This window comes from Apus apus, chromosome Z (genome assembly GCF_020740795.1).
Source record: "Apus apus isolate bApuApu2 chromosome Z, bApuApu2.pri.cur, whole genome shotgun sequence".
NCBI classification, from domain to species: domain Eukaryota; kingdom Metazoa; phylum Chordata; class Aves; order Apodiformes; family Apodidae; genus Apus; species Apus apus.
This window is the reverse complement of record NC_067312.1, coordinates 23860657-23881027: the sequence shown is the minus strand read 5'-3', so window position 1 is coordinate 23881027 and position 20371 is coordinate 23860657. Positions and strand designations below refer to the sequence as shown.

General features: G+C 36.9%; 1 protein-coding gene across 4 annotated transcripts in view; it reads right to left on the bottom strand.

The window, feature by feature from the left end:
• Positions 1–488: 488 nt before the first annotated feature.
• PIK3R1 (phosphoinositide-3-kinase regulatory subunit 1) overlaps positions 489–20371 on the bottom strand; it is a 58002-nt gene continuing 38119 nt past the window's right edge. For 2 of the 4 annotated variants that reach the window (XM_051642220.1, XM_051642221.1), the window contains 9 exons: positions 11465–11567; positions 10684–10782; positions 10411–10591; positions 9762–9887; positions 8588–8730; positions 8133–8309; positions 7955–8023; positions 5518–5688; positions 489–5071 (listed from right to left, as the gene is read on the bottom strand). In XM_051642220.1, the coding sequence (XP_051498180.1) occupies positions 4882–5071; positions 5518–5688; positions 7955–8023; positions 8133–8309; positions 8588–8730; positions 9762–9887; positions 10411–10591; positions 10684–10782; positions 11465–11567 (1259 nt within the window). In that variant the 3' untranslated portion in view covers positions 489–4881. Of the gene's footprint in view, positions 5072–5517; positions 5689–7954; positions 8024–8132; positions 8310–8587; positions 8731–9761; positions 9888–10410; positions 10592–10683; positions 10783–11464; positions 11568–12923; positions 13530–15106; positions 15428–20371 lie in introns of those variants that run through there. The other 2 variants (XM_051642223.1, XM_051642222.1) reach the window with 2 other exon arrangements.

Sequence of the window (20371 nt, the reverse complement as noted above, 5' to 3'; positions counted from 1 at the left end):
AAACCAATGCTTAGGATTGGTGATTGGTCTTACCCAATCCCACATCACTTCCTCCTTCTCACATTGATTTTCACAATCAATGCAGCCATGAAGCTGGTAAATTACTTCAAGCTAGACAGGCTGACAGGCTGGCCTCACAGTTATCAATGACAAAGCTTACATTGATTTCACAGAAGAAACAGAACTTCATCTGCAGGGAAAGGCAGATCACAGATCATGAATACTGTACCACTTTTGCAAGAGTATGAGATGAGCAAAATTGTCATTTTGGCATTTTTTGATATGAGACTCCTTTGGGGCTACTTAACTACTCCATTCAGCTCAATACATACGATGGCTGTGAGCTCAAATTATTTGCTCCCTAATTCCCTCTAAATAGTAAAAGCATTCAGGTCTCATTTTCAGAGAGAACATATAGACAGGACGAGCTGGTCAAGGATGCTGGTAAATAAACATCTCAGTCCTCACTGAAGCCTCAACAACTGAAAGGCAGTTTCAAAACAACCTTTATTCTGCTTAAAGACTTATTACAATTTTTAAAGCAACTTAAAAACAAGACACAGCTCCATCAACTATAGCTTAAATGAAACTTCAAGGAGGCATGTTTTCATCGTTGCCTTGTAAAGGCAATTTACAACCCACTTTACCCTCCACCTCCTCAAAGACCATTTTAACACAAAGTAATCTTAATGTTTTATAGACATTTAACAGAACAGAGCTTTATTTTTAAAAACAAGAAAAAAAAAATAGCAGCATCTTGGGCAGCTAATGCAGTCTCATTAGGACAAGTGCAATGTAACGTTACCAACTCCCACAGTCCAGTTTAGTCTTCAACTGCAGTAAATACAAGGTGATTCTACATAAAATGTTGCATTTTGGAATCTTGTCCCATGGGAGGCATTGTGCTTTGAGCTGCCCATTTCTAAAGTGACCCTGAAAAAAAACAGGATTCACTTTCCCAACTTAATACCATGCATAGCAAAAGCACTGTGTGAAAATCGGCAGAAGTTTTCCCCATTAGAAGCATCTGAATGTTTTCCCAAGCATTATTATTTCATTGCCAATTACAAGACAAAGCCATTTCTTCACTACAGAACAGCTGACACAAAACAGAAAAAATTGAAGATTTGGTTTTACAGATTGCTTGACAAAAATTTTTAGATAACTGAACCATACAGACAAGCTTTTTTTTGGAAAAAGAATATATCCAACAACACAGAAACTCAGTTTTCTAACTGTATTTGGAAACATGCTGCACCCACAAAATTCTAGTGTGCATGTGTTTGTGTCTTTAAAAAAGTTAATTATATCACTTACTATATTCAGCAAAATGCTCATGTTTGGTGAAAATGCACCTATACTGGCATCTATAATATATAAACAAAGTAAGTGTGCACGCCTATGCACAACTACACATCCCCAAATATGCAAATGCAAATTTCAACTTACGGATATCAGAAACTCCTAATTTGGCTTGTGGGCTTTGGTTCTCTGTGTTATGTTTCATACCTTTCAAAGGCCTTGTGAAAGTGCTGCTGCAGTACAGCATAACTCAGGGTTTTAACATAAAACAAAAAATTCCCTGAACAACAACAACAAAAAGTTACAAAACAAATCGTACACTTTAATCACATTAGATGGAAAAACTGCATGCCAACAGAAATACAGAAAAGCACCGTGTCTCTTCATTATATCCACATGCTTTTTTTTTTCTGCTTTAGCCTGTTTGAGGTGAAATCAAAACTGGAGTGAACAATATGGTACATTAAGGATGAACAACTCTGCAGTGAATAGGGCCTTTGGCAGGATGTAGCTCTGTACATTAAAGGAGGGAGGGAAATGCAGAGGCCACACAATACATAAGTACCAAAGAAAACCCACTCATGCCAATTTGAGGGCGTAAGTGATCCTTGCAAATTGCACAAACCCTGTATAGGCAGAACTTCCCCCTAGGAAGCCCTAAGCACTCATCCCCACAACATGGTGCTTACTTGCACTCGTGCAAGAAAAGCTAGTGCCAAATTAGCAGACACACTGTTGTTTTGTTTTTGTTTTGTTTTGTTTTTTTGTTTTGTTTTGTTTGTTTTGGTTTTTTTTGTTTGTTTGTTTGTTTTTGTTTTTTTCTCTGCTACAACCACAGATGAATAGAAGTTGTAAAGCATGACAGGAACAAAAGATAACCCATACTGGACTGGGCATGCTAAGGATATGGCCCACTGACATAGCAGAGGTTTTCTTAATATGAGGGAAATTAGATCCAACTGCCTTAACTATGTTAAAACATCCTGACAAATGCTATGTGAAACATCAATTCAGATTACATATGTCTTGCTTACAGAGAAAAAAAATACAATTTTACTCTTAAAATATTTAACATTCAGAAATTAATATATGTCCAAAGAATATCTTGGATTGCTACAAGTGTTAAATTGTTGTATACTGAACTAATTTGTAATTTCAGGCTCAGTAGTATAACTGGCATGCTAGAGTAATTGTTGGTGCTTTTCATAGTAAAAACCAGTTATTAGCAAACCAAATTTACAAGGTTCTACAGGCCTGAAAAAAGTGTGGAATGAGGAAGGGAAGGCATGAAGACTAAACTTGTATTCAGAATGATTTTGTAAGCAGTAACTATCCCCAAACATTAATATGGGTTGAATCTTGTTTCCTGATAAAAATTTAAGTAAGAAAATACATCTACAGGAAACCAAGGACAACCCATCAAAAAAAAAAAAAAAAAGAGCACAAAATCAAAATAATATAAAAAGCCTTACAGCCTCAGAAATGAAAGAATAATGTAAAAATCAAAAGATAATATAAAAACTACTGGAGACTGGCAAACTCCTGCTTATTATTTCTAACAGCTTAATAAGCACTGCATTCTTTGAATTTAAACCCATGTGTCTCTAAAACAGAGATATTATTAGAGAACTCCATGGGTTTTACTCTTTTGACTGTGTGTTCAACTCCCTTTAATAGTAATGGGTCTTGCTTTTGCATCCTAGGAGAAGAACACATTCATATGTTCATCACTTTATCAATTTGCAATGTGTGAATTTTCTCAGTGGTTAGGACAATAAATAACCATTGCAAACCACCCACAGTCAATTGCTCCAGAATTCTTGGTAAGTTTGCTCTAGTGGGATTCATGTATTTGTTTAATTCAACTAAACCATAATTCTGTAAGTCTCTGGTGCCTGAAATTATACAAGTGTTCACTTTGATACTGCCTCAGACAACAAACTTAGGAAAATAAATAAAAATTTTTACATATGATTGCCTAATAACTTTAAAAAGTGACAATTTCCAGTCTTAATTAGATGTATGTTGTATCCAAACATTCTCAGTAAAGGTGGGTTTTTTTCCCCAGGATACTAATACAAAAAACAACTCTAGGCAATTGATTAGAGAAATGTCCTTCATATGAAATGAAATATCTTTACATGCTGACAAAAGTTCTGCCACAGTAGGTCAAGAAGTCATTTATGTACTAAGCAGAGTGGATTCATTCTGAAATCCAATCTATCTGCCCCAGTAACCAAATTTCCTGTTTTTTTCTACAATGACTGTAGAGAAGGATACACAACTTTTTGTCTTCCAAATACAAAGACAAAATGCTTCAAAAAGCAACCATAGTGTGGTACCGTATTCTAAAGATATCTCTGAAACAATATTGTTGGACTCTGTGATATTTTGTAACTTTCATATAATTTTTTTATTGAATAAAGCAGCTTTGAAGCTTATCAGGCACTGCCCAACAAAATATTTAGTTAGAAAAAAAACAACAAGAACTATTAAAACTTTGAGCCAGTAGCTAGTAGCTCAATATTCTGTACAAAGAAAATTGTAAAATATTTCATAGTTTCAATTCTGAAGCTAACTCTTGCTGGCTTCCTGTACATTAAAAAAACAAAACAAAACAAAACAACAAAACAACCAAACAAAAAAATGAATAACAAAAAATAATCAGGAAAAAATATTCTTAAGCAAAAGAAAGAAAGAAAAAATAAGACAAGATAAAGAGAAAGACAAACAAGTCTAACTTGTAGATATGGTTGAGAGAAGACTACTATCTAAAGAAAATTCAGTATTGCATAGCACAGTCTAAGAAGTTGGCTTTCAGCAAACAGAAAAGGGTAAAGAGAAGCAGTTTGGTATTGATAGTTTCCACCAATGATAGTTAGTCATCCAATACTATGTACATTATTATATACTTTATGCCATTGAAAGTCCTGTTTTTTTCAGTCTTAAATATATTCTTAAAACAGGATTTTTAAACATCTAAACGAAACACTTTCTGGCACTTCACTATTACAATTACTCTGAACACATACTGTAACTGAAGTCCTTTTAAAGTGTCCCTTAGAAATGAAAGTGCCATTCTGCTACATATCATTCACTAGAAACCAAAAAATCCACAATGCTGTGTGTCTGGATCCACTGAGTGCAGCAACACCAAATCCAAGCCAGGTTGTGACCATGAAATTCCAATAACTGACTAACAAAGACCTCTTACATCTTGTATTTGGAGAATCCAAAGTTCTAGCTGGTAAAGCTTCAGAAGTGGTCGTAAACAAGCACCATGGTTAAAGGCCTCTATGTCCCTGCAGGGAGATCAGGTTAGGATTTCTCTCTCGTGTTTTTCTTTTCTTAATTAAAAAAAAGCACTTCAGATTAGAAACGTAAGTTCACAGCTTAATACTGTGATTTCTCCCACTGCAGTTGTAAAGGAAAGCTCTAGTCCCATCTGAAGACAGACAGCTTTGATACTGCAGCTCATATTCTTGAGTAAGGCTGGAAGGAGCCTTCTCTTTCCAGAGGCCTCATGTTGTTAGATCTTTTATTTAGAAAAAAAACAATCAACCCAGAGTATTAAGATCTTCATCGCCTCTGCTGTGCATATACTGGGTAGGCTAGTGTGACATTGAGAGAGTCATTGTGCTGCACGAGTGATGTATGTTGATAATGTAGCACCAGTTCTTTGAGTGAGTTGTACAAGTTATATGGCTCTGCAAATCCATACCCAGTAGGTGTTTTGTTTATCACACAGTGCTTTACTTCTCCATCCACCCTAAAGAGGAAAAAAAGCAACCAGGTGTTAGTTTGTCAGTACAGTATAAAATAAGGTACTAGGAATAAATCTTAAGATGCTAGTCTCTACATAAAAACCTTGTTTTCTGTGGTTGGGATAACAGCAAAACTTAGGCTTAACCCAAATTCCCAGATGTTGTGTTAGCTTACACAGGCAGAAAACAGGCAGGACTTAGCAGCTGCACATGAAGGCATACATCCGTGCCTTGGTTTCCCTTCTTCTGTGTGAGGCTCAGCTGTGGGAGTGGCACAGGTTTGAGCTGTGCAGGAAATGGAGCAGCTATAAGGATGGCCTCAGGACTTGATGGTCTGCTTCTAAGCCCAAATGTCCAATGAGATCCATGCATATGCAAGTGTCTACCTGCCCCAGGCTCAAGGTATGTGCCTAAAATGTTGGTTACATCATTCACAAATTAGGGTACGTACACAACAGAGCAGGCGTAGCAGCCTTGTTTGCTGCTCTCTCGAACAAGGAATGTTCCATCTCGCTTTCCCCGCAGCAGATTTTCAGCTTGACTTCTATTGATATTGCCAACATTCCAAGTTCTCTCATCATGATGGGGCAAATCCTCATCATCTTCTACCATAGAGTATTGGCTGTTGAAACAGGACAGAATGTGTTTGTGACACACACAGCATAGCAAAATCCATTAATTAAGTAGTCCCCATTTCACATTACTACAAAAGCAGCAAATCAGTGGTTAGTAGGATGCCTCCCTAGTAAAAACAGGGATGCAAACCATGTAATACTGCACTGCTTAAACCACTGAATAAAAATAAGATTTAAGTGCTGGTTCTTGTTTCTTTTAAAAACATTCACGTAAAAAAGGTTATAAAAGGATACAGCAAGCACTTCGGTACTTCTATCATTGCTCACTGTTTTGTTAAACAGCAAGCCAAACGAAATCAATACCCTCTGAGTCAGCTTAGTTTTCAAAGATCAGAACACTTGGTCAGCAGTGAAAAACCATGCAATGTATCAACTACAGCTGCTGCTTGGGAAAGCTATGAGCAGTTGCACAGTTAGACAGATTAATTATTTATAGGGGAGGTGGTTTTGTGTAAAGAGTGGATAGTAGAGTGCTCTCTGTCTCCATATAATCATTATTATGAGAAAAGCATATAAAATACAGCCTTCTCTATAAGGCTGATTCAGTATTATAGAGAAACCTCTGAGCTAAAGCCTACCATGAAAGATGTCTCTGGTTCATTCTACAGTTGCAGAGCTCCCTGCTCCTGCAGCAGCCTGCACTGGTGGGCACTGCCTGTCCTACTCAGCTTGCAATGACTCTATGTTTGGCTAAAGTATTTACTGTCTCTGTAATAGGTTTTTAATCAGTTTTCCTTGATCTAAGAAAACATGAATTCTCACTCATCCACAGCTCTGTCTTTCTGAAGATTCTCAAAGCAGTCTACAGAAATCAGCAATCTCACATAGAATTAAATTTTTCAGAAAGAAGGGTTCTTTCGTTTAAGTTGACTCTCTAGGTCCCTTATCCCATTGCACTCCTTTATCCTGCATGGTACTCAAATGCATTCAGCAGAGGCCCTATTTTCAACCAGCACCTAGAGAATGCAATCCCTGTTTTTCCTGCTGCCCACTGATTTTTTTCTTCATTACAACTTTTTTTCTAAAGTAATATTTTGAAAGTTTTAATTTTTCAGCAGAAACCTGAGCACTTACCAGACTCATTTGCAAGGAGAGCTGCAGGGTGAGAGCAAATTAAGATGATCTTTAAACAGTTTCACTTGCTATTTAGATGCTACATTAAAACTATGGCCTGGCATTGTTCTCTGACTACTGTTTAAGTAATGGAAATACTACTGCAAACAGGTGCCTACATATTCTCAATCTTATCTTTGAGCTGTGCTGCGACTGACTGAACAACATGGCTTTAAAATGTTTACGCCATTTTTATTCTCTGCTTCTGCCAGTGCAGCCACAGCAAAGATGTACAATTTCCAGGATAACAGTAGGAGACCCAATAAACCAAGCCAAATTAAAATAGATGTAGACAAGGCTAGAATGTAAATCCACAGAACACTTATTGTCAGTCTGCTGCTTTCACAAAGTGTTCAGCCATGCAGTGTAAAAGGCACGCACAGGAAACTACATAGGCAGAAAAAGCTGATGCAAATATTAGTCAGGTAACTTTGTTTTTCTATTTGCTTGTCACTGTTACTATCCTTTTGAGTTTTTTCAGTGGCTTCCTTTTGTTTAAATTTGGTCTATGTTGACACCATCCAGGTGCTTTTTTCCCAGGAATGAAGTAAAAGGTATTCATTAGCCAAGCCCCTGTCAGAACCTACAGTAAACTGAATTGCTGAAATGACAGAACATTACCCTGACATTTCCCAGAAAAATTAACCACATGACAAAACCAGAAGGACCACTTCAGCATATACAATTTTATCATCCCCAATAGCAATGTGATATACTGATGTGAGTACTACTACACTAGATAGCACAACAGCACCAACAGTTGAAATTTGGAAAAAACCTGCCCATGCTTAAGACACCTTCTGAACAACTTATTTATCCACATAGCATTTCTGTAACTAACTATAATACTAATACCTCACAATCTGTATTTTGCTGGTAAGAATAAAGACACAGCTTATATTAAATTTCTTTGCTACAGTAACTGGATTACGCACTTCCCTGAATAATGGAGATCAGGGAGTTAGATAAGAGTTCTTTCTAACACTTGCATGATGCTGCCATGTGTTAACCATGTGCATTGTTACTGGAGACACAGGCTTGAGATTTCCTCTGTGTGGTCCAGGAATTAAATATGCTTTTTCTTACGTTTGTGTAAGACAGTTTGAAATTCTAAAAAAATTTAAATCTTATAATACTCACTCTTCTGTATTTTCATTTCCAAGCCACTCGTTTAGTTTCTTTTGTCGAACACCTTTTTGAGTCAGCCACCTGGACAGTAATAGCAAAAAAATTTGTTAGTCACAGAAGCTGGATTCCAATTAAAAAAAGAACAACCTTCAAACATTTTTTTTTGTTGTTAATTCATAATGATACTCACATCAAGTACTGATCTCTTGTCTTCCTCAGCTGTATGAGGTCCGGTTTAATGCTGTTCATACGCTTGTCTATCTCTCTATATTCAGCTGCTTGCTTCTTCAAATCCTCTTCTAACCTACGCCGGCTGTCCACAATTTCACTTATTCGAGACTTGAGTTTTTCATAGTTGTGCATAATTCTGAATGGAATAATGTGGTAAGTTACACTCTGACATTTTATTGCTTAGAAATTTCTAATCTACTATTTAGATACACTCTGCAGTGTAGACACTTAAGAAAACAGATTCTTTATCTAGATGTAGCTATGTACATTTTGCAAGTTCACATCTACTCCATTTGAGGCCTGCTTTGCTTACAACTGAACTTGCCATCTTGTTTTAGTTTTAGGCAGATCTATACTTGTATTGTTTCTTTCTTCAAAACCATCACAATTTGAAATGCAAATATGAAAACTGACCTTTGTATTTCTTTTTCATTTCCATCTCGTTTAAATTTTTCAATGTATTCCTTACTGTATCTTTCTTGTGTCTGGCACTGCTCTTCAAATATTTTAATTGTTTCATTAAATGCTTCAATAGCTGTTCTTTTCATTTGAATTTCCTGAAAATAAAGTAATTGTTACTACGTTGTGATCAGATGGAAAGGACAATTTACAGTTTTCTATCACAGAAGCACTTCAATATATTGTAACATAAGACTTCAGTGTCCCTTTACCAGAATACATTCTGTCTGCAGAGCCTTATAATACAGAGAGAGCAGGCCTGTGTGAAAGGCTACCATAATGAGGCTTTGCAAGATGCAGTTTTCCAAGAAATTAAAAATGCTAGACACAGAGCTCACTACAGTCTTTGTCTGTATAAATTTTGTGATATTTAGATCTTTATGGCAATGCACTTTGCCTTTTGTACCAGCTAATGTCCTTTGAGGCACATCTGGCTTTCTGAAATATAAGTTTAAGATGTTGGTCTGGACAGGTTTCAAAAGGTCATCTAGTCCATCCTCCAGCCCCTATATAGCTACTCAATAGTTAAGTCATTAGTTTAAGTTGCTTGCACTCCTACATCTTTCTTCAATTATTTTTAGACATACTCTCTGCACAACTTAGAGAAGTAGTCTTGATTCCAGGTCTGTAAAATAGCACTAATTCACTGGCACCTTAAAATTTTGCGAATAATTGATTAAGTTGAAAAAAGGACAGAGGCAGTTTTTCATTCCTGCACTGTTATCTACACACAACATCTCTCCACCCTGCACAGATGAAACCAGACCCTTTAAAAACTAGTAAAAAAATACGCTTCCCTGCAAATGTGTCTTGAAAACCATAACACAGCTTGATGAGGTCACTGTGCAGAAGTGTTGGTAAATCAAGACAGTTCTGTGCTTGCATTGGATGCAGGACAAACTTGGGCACAAGGTGGGTTAGGTTACAGGTGCTGACTGTTCAAACATGAATAAGGGATTCTACTATAATAAGCAAGCACATCAGATACAATTCCTCTTTTGGGCTATAGTAGTGGTGGCAGAAGGGAGGTGTAAAAGAATGGAGGAAGATGACAGTATGAATATACAATAATATTCTTCTAAATCTAAGTAAGTCTTCCACCCTCTCCTTGGTTTCAAATCTAGCTCACCTGAGATGTTCTTGTGTAGTCTTCATAGAGTCTGTCATATTCTCGGCTTTTTTCCTGGAATTGGGTATTATATTCATACAATTTCTTTCCCACTGCTTCAATGCTATCCTCTTTTACAACTTGATCCTAGAATGATGAGCAGAAGGGGAGATAGTCCATACAGAAAAAATTACATTGCACAGATTTTCAGGATAGAACTGCTAAAAATGCTTAGATAGTTACATGGTTTTGTTTAGACTTATGTGGGGAAGAAAAGAACAGTTTCCCACACATGGTTAAGTGTGACTCTTTCATTAATATGGAGATAAACATACTATATACAAAATATGCAAATGATAAATGAATGACAAAAGGCAATTTTGCACTGCAAGTGTTCAGCTTTATACTGAAAATTATATATTTAATCACTAATGAGCAGGGTTTTTATTAACCTAAGTTTAATTCTTAATAATGTATTTGCAGTACCTAAACTTTTAATTACTTATATATGCAAACTGTGGAGTTGGTTTTAAACAAAAAAATCCACCTTTATACACACTTATTTTTTTTCAAATATTAACAGAGCTGAAGTTCTTAATGATAAATGACTCCCCATTCTGCAGTAATTTCTCTGTATTTAATGAAACACAAAGAAAAGAGACCAAATTACCTGCTGGTACTTAGATACTGGATACAGTAATTTTACATCCAGTTTAGGATTATACTGGGCTAGAGATTCATTCCGGTAGTGGTTTATAAGCTCAACCACAGAGTTGAAAGTTAACGGGTCAGAAAAGCCGTATTTTCCATCTCGATGAAATATTTTAATTAATTTGTTATTTCCTCCTTTCCTGCAAATAAAGTTTTTTTAAAAGTTAGGCACACTTCCAAGTACTATTTCTTAAAGAACACTACATTTTAAATGTAGCGAAACTAATCTGACCTTAGCGTAAGTGTGTAGTCTCCATGCATTTTGGTTGAAGCATCTCGTACCAAAAAGGTACCATCAGCAGTGTCTCGGAGCTTCTCATTTACTTCTTCTCTAAAATGAAAGCAAAAGTAACCATTCATTTCAGCTACTTCTCATGCATTCATCCTCTTACTGTGCTCTAGATTCTTCTGTTTTAAAATAAGTGGGTTTTATAAGCCTTCTTGATGTCTATATTAATAAATAGTTATTTAATATCTTATTTAACATCACTGAAGAACAACTGTGATACAAAAATGTTATACCCTATGAACTCTTAACTGCTGGACAAAATTATATTAATGCAAAGGTCTTTCTGCTTGTTCACACAAGCCTGAACAATTGGAGCAGCCAGTGCTGGTCTAATGTACCTATATATAGTACAGTTAAAAATGTTGCTAATATATGGCACTTGTTAGTCTGGCTTGTTAACTATTGTGTCTACAATTGGGATTCTGGACAAAATACAAAGAAAAAATACTTATTTATTGGTGTTGTCCTTTCATGCTAGCATTTTATATAGCTGTTTTAAAGCAACAGAACAATCTCTTCACATACTACATTCTAGCTGACCGCCAGTAACTTTTTAGTCATGTTTGGAATAAAACCAACCGTAATATGTTTGTGTTGGAAAATATACTAAAAATGGCTCTTAGAACTGTTATTTTTCTATACTTAAGCATAACACATACACAGAAAACAGCATAGTAAGAACATAAAGCCAAATATAAGGAATACTTGTCTTGAGTTGATTTACCTTGAGATATCTCCCCAGTACCATTCAGCATCTTGTAATGACATGTTGTTATTCATGCCGTTGTTAGTTACAGTATTAGGTTTCGGTGGCTTTGGAGGCAGTGCTGCAAATGAAAGGAGAGGAAAAAAAAAGTTTATTATAATTCATAGAAAACCTGACAATATATTCTTTGAAATCACACATTAGTATATGAATAAGGGGAACAAAAAAGTTACAAATTAAGAGTTTTCCATCACTAGCAGCCTTTAAAAGAAATCAGAGGAATCAAGATATTTTACTGAAAACAGTATAATTCAGTAAGAGGAACTGTTTAAAAAAAAAAGTATGTTAAACTTGCAATAATAATTTTTTTCAAAATGTAACACTATACTTATCTTTTCCCCCTGAGAAGAAAGCTTTTGAGATAAAAAAATCTGAAGTTTGCTTTTACCTTCTTCCACTACCTTCAGGTGAATATAAATAATAAAACATGTAAATTTTTTTTTTTCCCTCCTATGTAATGATCTTAGAGCAATGTTGCTGTTTCCTCACCTAGAAGCTAAGTAATAAAACATGTAAACCCACAGCAATACTGTATATTTTAAGAAGAATTGTGTTTTCGTGATCCTCAGCATTCTGTGTGATGATGTGCCAAAAAAAAGCTTTAAGAAACCCATCTGTGACCCAAATATCCCTTGTGTTAATCTTAGCATTCTACAGAATAAATTGTGTTCCAAATACCAGGACTGATTAAAAACCACATCCCCCTTTTCTCAATGTCAAAGCTGCATATGTATACCAGTGGGTGCCAGAGAAGATACTGCAGCACTCCTGACTTAGGAGCAAGGGGAACTACATCGGAATCAGGATTAAAAATCAACCCAACTCTTTTAGTTCTCCAGTAAGTACATCATTCCTTATGAACGTCTCTGCCCTATACATTATATGACTGGCTACAAAAGATGATTTTTCAAACTTGCAATGAAGATCAAGATAGCGTAATCATTTTATATGATACAAAAAATACACAAAACCAGGTATTCAAATAACATTGTTATATTTAAAAATATGTTTTTCCTAAAACAATTTTCAATCACTGTTTCAGGAAATGAATGTTATTACTCCATCTCCTTTTAGTCACAGTGTGGAACAGAAACAGCAAAAATAATAATAAAATAAACACCATATTTTACAGAACTAGAACTACATCTGACAGAATAAAATCAAAACAGAAACATGTCAATTCAGTAAAAATTCAATTAAGTAAGCAGATAGGTATTTCTACAGGTTATGATTCTAATTACTATAACCATGCACAAACCCACAATTTAATTCTGATTTATGGAAAAAAAAAAAAAGGAAAAAGAAAAACTATTTGTATCAATAATAAAGGAATCCTACATATCCAGTAAGAATTTTCAAGTAACTACTGTAAAGACCAAAATGAATTAAGTCTTCTGTAATAAGACTGCAGCTTTACCTGGTGGATCCATTTCTATGTAAAACATCAAGTCTGTGCCACAATTTATATCTGTCTTAGGATATTCTATATCCAGTTCTTCCATACTCCAAACAGTATTGTACATTTGTATGAGTTTCACTGAGTAAGCTCAGATACAAGAAAAGAGTCAGACTCTCTTTGTAATGGTGTCTTGGAATTCATTTTAAAACCTATAAGGGGCTGCACTGTAACCTATTACATCATAATCCTCAGCCAATCATGTCAAAATAATGTCACCAGACCACTCCTGTTTCATCATTGTATTCTACATTAATCTTAAAACAATTTCAGTTCGGAAAGAATCTCCATTTAGCAGAACTGTAATATAAACCTTGTATTGCAAACAAAAGGAGCAAGCAAGCTCTCCTCGCCCGTCTTTCCGACTCGTTTTCCTGACTTTGCAGCATGGTACAGTCCAATCCTGGCAGGATGACAAAAGGCTGATATGCTGCAGCACGTAGCTGTTACACACACACGCAAACAACACATGCAAGCTCACACAGAGGGCAGCTCCCCTTAGAAGTAGGTCGGTGACATTTCAGTTGCACTCTTCTGCTTGGATGCCTGACGTTTACCATTCAAAAAGATTTTAAATGCTTCTGGACCTCCTGTATATATTAAAGATGCAGAAGGGAAAAGAGCATGACTTCTGTGTGTGTGTGTGTGTATCCATCAGACACCTATTTTGCACACACATACACTCAGAGGCATACATATCTCAACATTGTGAAGTATGGATTATGTTTTTAAACTGTGCAGATTTCTATGATTTTAAAGGACACACAGGTCTGATAGATACACTTCATATTACATAAAATGTGCTTATTGAAGAGATGTCTTCCCCCCTTATTATTTTGTTATAAAATACAATCCAGATCAATCTAGATTAACTCATTTTGAAATCCAAAATCCAAACATTGTACTCTTACATTCAGCAAACATGTCTGAACAGTGATAGAAAGTTTAAATTGAGCAAAATTTTGAAATAAGATTTTGCTAAACGTAAAAAGCCAGTTTGTCAGGATACAAAAACATTTAGTCTGCCTTTTCACACTGTTTCTCTACCCTTCTCATTGAGATTTTTATCAAGTTAATTGTTTTTAAAACACAAGTCCCTTGTCAGTGTCTCCTTCCATGCTTGATTTTGTATCATCAGTACCTTCCTACCATTTAGAAATCTTTTCTCCTAACTCCCCCCATCGCCGACTGTAACTCTCTCAGACCTCTTGGAAAAAACATGTACAGAACAGACTATTAATTCCAGAGAAGAATGCTACATAAAGCAATGAGAATGCTTTATACTCACTATAATCTATGGACGCAGAAAAACAGATACCAAAAATAACCACAACAAAAGAGTAGCTGTAGCAACTATCTGTGCCTACATCACAAAAAATCCTGCTGCAGTTGAAATGTGCTCTATCTCACAAATACTCATTAAAAAAATTAACACAATTTATATCCTTCCCAAATATATAATACATATCCACACACACATGCCCCATGCCCCTCAGCAGCTTACCCCTTTTAGATAAGCATTAACATACAAAAACATGCCCGGAGTACCAACAGCTACCAAAAAATGCATGCTAGTTTCCTTTATACAAAAACAAGCTTAAATAATTCTGAAGTAGAATCCCCTCCCTGTTTAGGTAGACATGCTCCAAAGATTCCTTACATTTCCAAATGAAATAGGACACTTACAATCATCTCAGATACAAGCCCAAACACTGGACTTGGAGGTTTAGCCCACCTGCTACCCAAACAGTTGAGTTGCCAAAGTAATAATTTAAATATAGGTTATAAAGATTTCCTACAGAGACTACGTTGCTGCATTTAGGTCTCATGTGGGATCAGTAAGATTTTTTATTTCAGTTGGAAAAGGCTTTCAGGAAAAATTACTTCTCCAGCATTTCACTGGTGACCAAATTCTGGACTGCCCACACTTGTTTAATCAGATTAGTGCTCAGCTCAGACTAGCCTAGCTTCCAGGCAAAAGACAGGAGGCAGACAGGCAAATTCTCCATTCCCTGAATAACCTGCACAGGTGCTGAGGTACTTACCTGCATTCACCACGGAAGCTCTACCTGGTAATCAGTATAGTAAAACACTTCCATAATGTGGTGAAGAAAACACACACATAGAAATTAAAAATCACTTACTTTGTAAATTATGCATCACAAATTCTCGCCCTTGTAATACAGCCTGAAAACACAATCCAATAACCTGAAACATGAATTGGTTTCCTCTTTTAAAAAAATCTTGCTTAAAAAACCTCCAAAACTTCTTTTACTAGGAAGCTTCTATGAAGCAATGAAGAAAATAAAATTCTGAAAAAGAGACTGCTCTGCTTTCCAACTGATGTTCCATAAAAATCCACCAAAAAAGCTTTAACATGCAGTGAGAAAAGCCAAGCCTTCTCTCTCTTCTTAACTGCTTAAAACTGTGCTGTGCAGAAGGTATCCACTTACTCTCTGGTTCATCATTAAAAAGTGAACCTGACTTTAGTACTGTAACCAAAAAAAGAAAAAAAAGAAAAAAAAAAAAAGAAAAAAAAAGAAAACCACCACCCTCAGTAGCTTGCATGTCTCCTTCAGATAAAGATCTCAGTTTCATTATTAACTTGGGCAGGTTCAAATATTTGCTGAGCCAGGGCCTTTATGAGCGGGAGGGGGAGTCAGATTCAAAGTAAAAGTTGTCATCAGCTAACAAGTGGTCAATGCAGGGCTAACTTTCTCATTTTTGTTAGGTAAATGAGAAGACTATTGTATGAGTTCTTAAAATAGTCTGTCACTGGCTCCTGAGTACAGTATTAAAGTTGAGAAAACACCATGGACAGCCAAATACAGGAAGTGGCTAACTAACTGCAGAAAAAAACCCAAAGCCAAACAAAAAGCCCAGAATAAAAAAACTCCTTGACAAGAGCTGCATCTCTCAGAGCAGCCCTCTGCAAGCAAAATAGCCTGCTTGCAAGCACAGCATTACCTCCTACACACTCATGCTGGATCACGAATACAGGTGCTGCTTGAAGACCCTTAACCTGACACTGACGCATTTTATCTATTTCCTATACAATGGAAATAGCTGAAAAAATACCTGTCTGTAACCATGGTGTTTTCCAGTAGGTCAGGATTGTTCGTTCCTTGGGAAGGCAGTTGGGAAAGTGAACTATACAGAGAGGGAGCAGATTAGGTCAAATGCTTTAGAGTTTGCTGGAGATCAGACTTGCTAAAGGAAGAGAGCAGCAACCGAAGAGTTCGCTCCCCTTTGCTCACAGAGATTAACTTCTTTGCCAGCCATACTTTTACAAGGAAATAAATTCAAAGTGAAAGGAGAAGCAGACCACAAGACTGAATTCAGCGAAGATGAGAAGAGGATTGATATTTTCCTCCCACTTGTTGGAAACAGTGAGAATTTCTAGTAGCTGTGTTCCTTGAGACCAGCTTGTGCTCATTAAGTCAGTCAACTGGCATTGAAAACTGTTCACCTCCCCCACCTACCAAAATCCTCCTATGCTAGAAAATATGAAACCCACTCGTACTTCATAACCAAATCCCAAATATCTGCAGTACATTTCTTATATTTTACAGTTGATTAACTTCACCTATAATAATTGCGTAGCTCTTCTAGTTTTAGCCGTTGCCTACTTGAACAACAGTTTTATATTTACTTTAAAGAAGCAGAGTCATAAAGGCACAGCTCACTTCAAAGGGAGATGGTAACCTGTGCTTCTAAAGTAATTCAACTGCTGACAATAACTGATATCCCCCCTATACAGTGTTAAAATTAGAGAAAGGATTGATAACATTTCTTGGTTTATAAGGTCAGAAAACAGAAAGACATTCTCAAAGCACAAAAAGACAACCCAAACCTGGTTCGCAGAATTGGTTGTAATTTTAAAGCACAGGTACCTTTGTAACTTCCTAATCATTTTGCAGAAGGGAATCAACTGTCTTGTCATAAAAATATACTGGTATGCACACCCCTGCATTTTCACACCGTTGCCATACCTTAACTTTTATTTAAATTTCAAAACCTTGAGCGTGCCCACTGGATCTGTAGATTTGCACACGCAGAAAGTCAGCAGCCTACTATACTTTGTAGTCACACTCACAGCGTCCTTCCAACTATACATATATATATATTTAAAAAAAAAAAATATATATTTTTTTTTTTTCCCTAAAAAAGAGAACTAATCAGGCTTGACAGGTTTGCACGTGTGTACGGTACAAAAATACACACACAAGAATCTGTACAAAACTCTAATAACGCCGTGCACGTCGTTTCAGTTTTACCAGAGCCTCCCAGGAGGGGTGGCCAAGGGCCCGGGCTGTCCCCGCGGGCTGTGGCGGGGGGCCCTCTGCCGGGGCGGCCGCGACATGTGCCCTGGCCGGCTCCAGCGCTCCGGGACACCTCCTCCCCTGCAGCCCCACAGCCAAGCACGCAGAAAAGTCCGAGACTCCCCAGCGGACTGTGGGCTGAGCTTCACAACCGCAGCGCTCCAGGGAAGTTCTGTGTCCGTTTCCATGAGGAATGCTACCACGGCTGCTAGTATCCTGTGCAGCTGAAAGCAAAGCGTCTCCATCTTGTCCATACTGCCAGGACTGTCACTCACCCTGTCACCAGCAGGTGAGCAGTTTTGCGTGAGGCAGTCTCATTACCTCAATCATGCTTAGCTATAACCCTGTCAGTATGAAAACCTACCTCCTTCATGCTTAAAACGGCAGTATTTCACAGCTTGAGCCATTACAGACATTATTTACAATGTTATTTACAAGCCTGGGAAATAGGAATAAAGTGGAAGAAACGCCTAAACAAAGCAAGCCTGCTTGAGTGTGCACAGGCACATAGGAGGCTTCCATTCATCCAGGCAGGACAGCAGCTCTTTCCCACCACTGCAGTGGACTCTTCCTGTGCTCCTCACCAGCCGATCTGCCTGCAATGCCACCCCTTCCCCACACCCCCTTGCTATCCTGCCACATCTCCCTTCCTCTTGGCCTTCCCACCTTAATCTCACACACCCAAAGTCACTCCATGCTCCTTAACACCCCCTGACTACAAGAGGACCCTCATCTCCTTGAGTTACCCCTGAAAATCCCGTCCCAACTGTTCCACTGTCCCACCTTCCCCTGTAGGATCTTGTCAGTCTTGACAGCTACCAGCTCCAAACTGACCATGCTGCCCTGAGCAGCCACCAAGCCCCATGGACAGCTGTGAGACCTGCATCCAGAACAGACCTCCTCCAAACAGAAAGCCAAGAGCCTTTATGATCCCTGAAAATGAACTGAAAAAATAAGCCAGTCTTCTATACCTACACATACAACCTGTTTTTCAATATTTACCTCTAAAAAGCACACATGCCTTCACAGCCCTGTATGATGGGTGAGATTCTGTGAGACATAAGCAGTGCTGTTGGCTATAATCTGTTACAATCAAGATCATTACTTCTAATACTACTGTTTTGAATGGCATATTTTGAGAAATGCACTTTGTTTCTGACTTAAGATCAGCATTACTCTTTAAATTAAAGCCTGTGTGGCTGTCAAATTGGGGCATTAAGAAGGGATGCTAAGTCACTGAACTTAGTCACTAACACCATCTTTTATCTCTCCTACTCATAAATTAGAAGAACGAGACGCGAATCAGAAAATAGATCTCGTTACCAGTTATTCAAAACAGCAATCAGTTGTCCAATCTTACTTCTCCCGTAACATTACTGTCTTGACTTACTACATACATAGGCACAACAGTACTTTAACTTCTGCGGAAGGCTAAGCAATATTCTAATTCACAAACTAAAATGCACAGTTTGCTGTTGAACACTGTGACAGAGGAAAAAAAGAAAAAAATCAGTCCAGAGTTGTTTTGTGATTAAAAAAATCAATTAAAGGCTTAGCAGTAACTCCTGGTTTTGTGCCGTGGCATGCAAAGCATCACTCTACGTATTGGATGTCCAATTTAAGATACTGATTTCAAGGTATATTAAGATATAAGGTTTGATTGCATGCATTCTCTTGCTTTGAGGTCAGATGAATAATTAGTGGCTGATGTGATAAGAAAAATACCCACAGTTGTGCAAAGATCACTTATCTCCAACACTACATTTAATCTATCTACATATAGTGTGTAAGGTATCACTAGAACTTCATGCATAGCTTGTTTCAGACAAAGTTCTCATCAAGGTTTGAGAGTAACAGAAGTAAAAAGGAAAGGAGGATGTTATCACTCCAGGCTGTGAAAAACAGGAGAAACCTGGCAGCACTGTCTTCTTTCTTATGGTTTAGTTGTCATTATATTACTTTCACAAGTAAGCTTCTTTCTGCTTAAAACCTCTTAACTTCTACACTTGAAAAATTCCATTATAGATTGTAATTCTCATAATGCTTATATGACAAATTCATTATTTTTCTTAGGAATCTTCCTTTTAATACAATGTCTCTAAAAAACTACAAGCAATAATCTTGAAGACAGTAATTCTGAAAAATACATCTTAGAGTCTCCTACAAAAACTATATAAACAGATGACTTCAGGTGATTAGGTCACTGAACGATTTTGGTGTGGAAAACTCATATCCTAATCCTATAAACTTACATAACATTTTATTAAGGCTCTACTTCCGAAAATTATTTCAGTGCTTTACAGGCCTAAGATCAGAGGCAAGTTAACCACAAAGCTTGAAAATTTCTATCTTTTTCAGCATAATAATAGATGTGAAAATGTTCTACTAAAAACCATTCCACTCCCTAGGATGGACTTTGAAATGCATAGGGAAGAGTTCTATTTTTGTAAACAATTACCTGAAAAATCCCAAGAGGACCCTCAAAATAAAGTATGGCATCACAAAATTTCAAATAATGCAGAAGCAGTATTAAAAATAAGCAGACACTAGCTTGTAATTATTAATGTAGTGTCAAACTGATGGACACAGCCACACTTCTTCAAGCACTCTGATGGTAGTCTGAAGACAACTGGACTCCTTGTCCTCATTAGTAGTTCAAATAACAACACACTTCACTTACATTCTTTCCTCATATGAAGCAAATCAGAATGCTATGTAATCAACTGATCTCTTAAGTGCAACACAAGAAACTCTCACTCTGAAATGTAAGCAACTCTCACTGTTGACCCTACCTTTGTAACCTCCCAATCAGTGCCTCTAGCCTTGTAAATTTACATACTCTAAAGGATTTGAAACATATAATTAAAAAAATGCTATTAGCAAACTCTTTAGAATATTAGATGCTTCAAAAATTGATTCTTCTTTATAACTGGGGGAAAAGAAAATAATTCTTTAACAATTAGCAATTATTTGCTGATTATTGCTAAAACTGGACAAACAGACATTGAAAGATTAAGACCCTCCTGGTTGTTACAAAGCATTAGGAAGAAAAATACACATGGAAAATACAGAAAATACACATCTGGA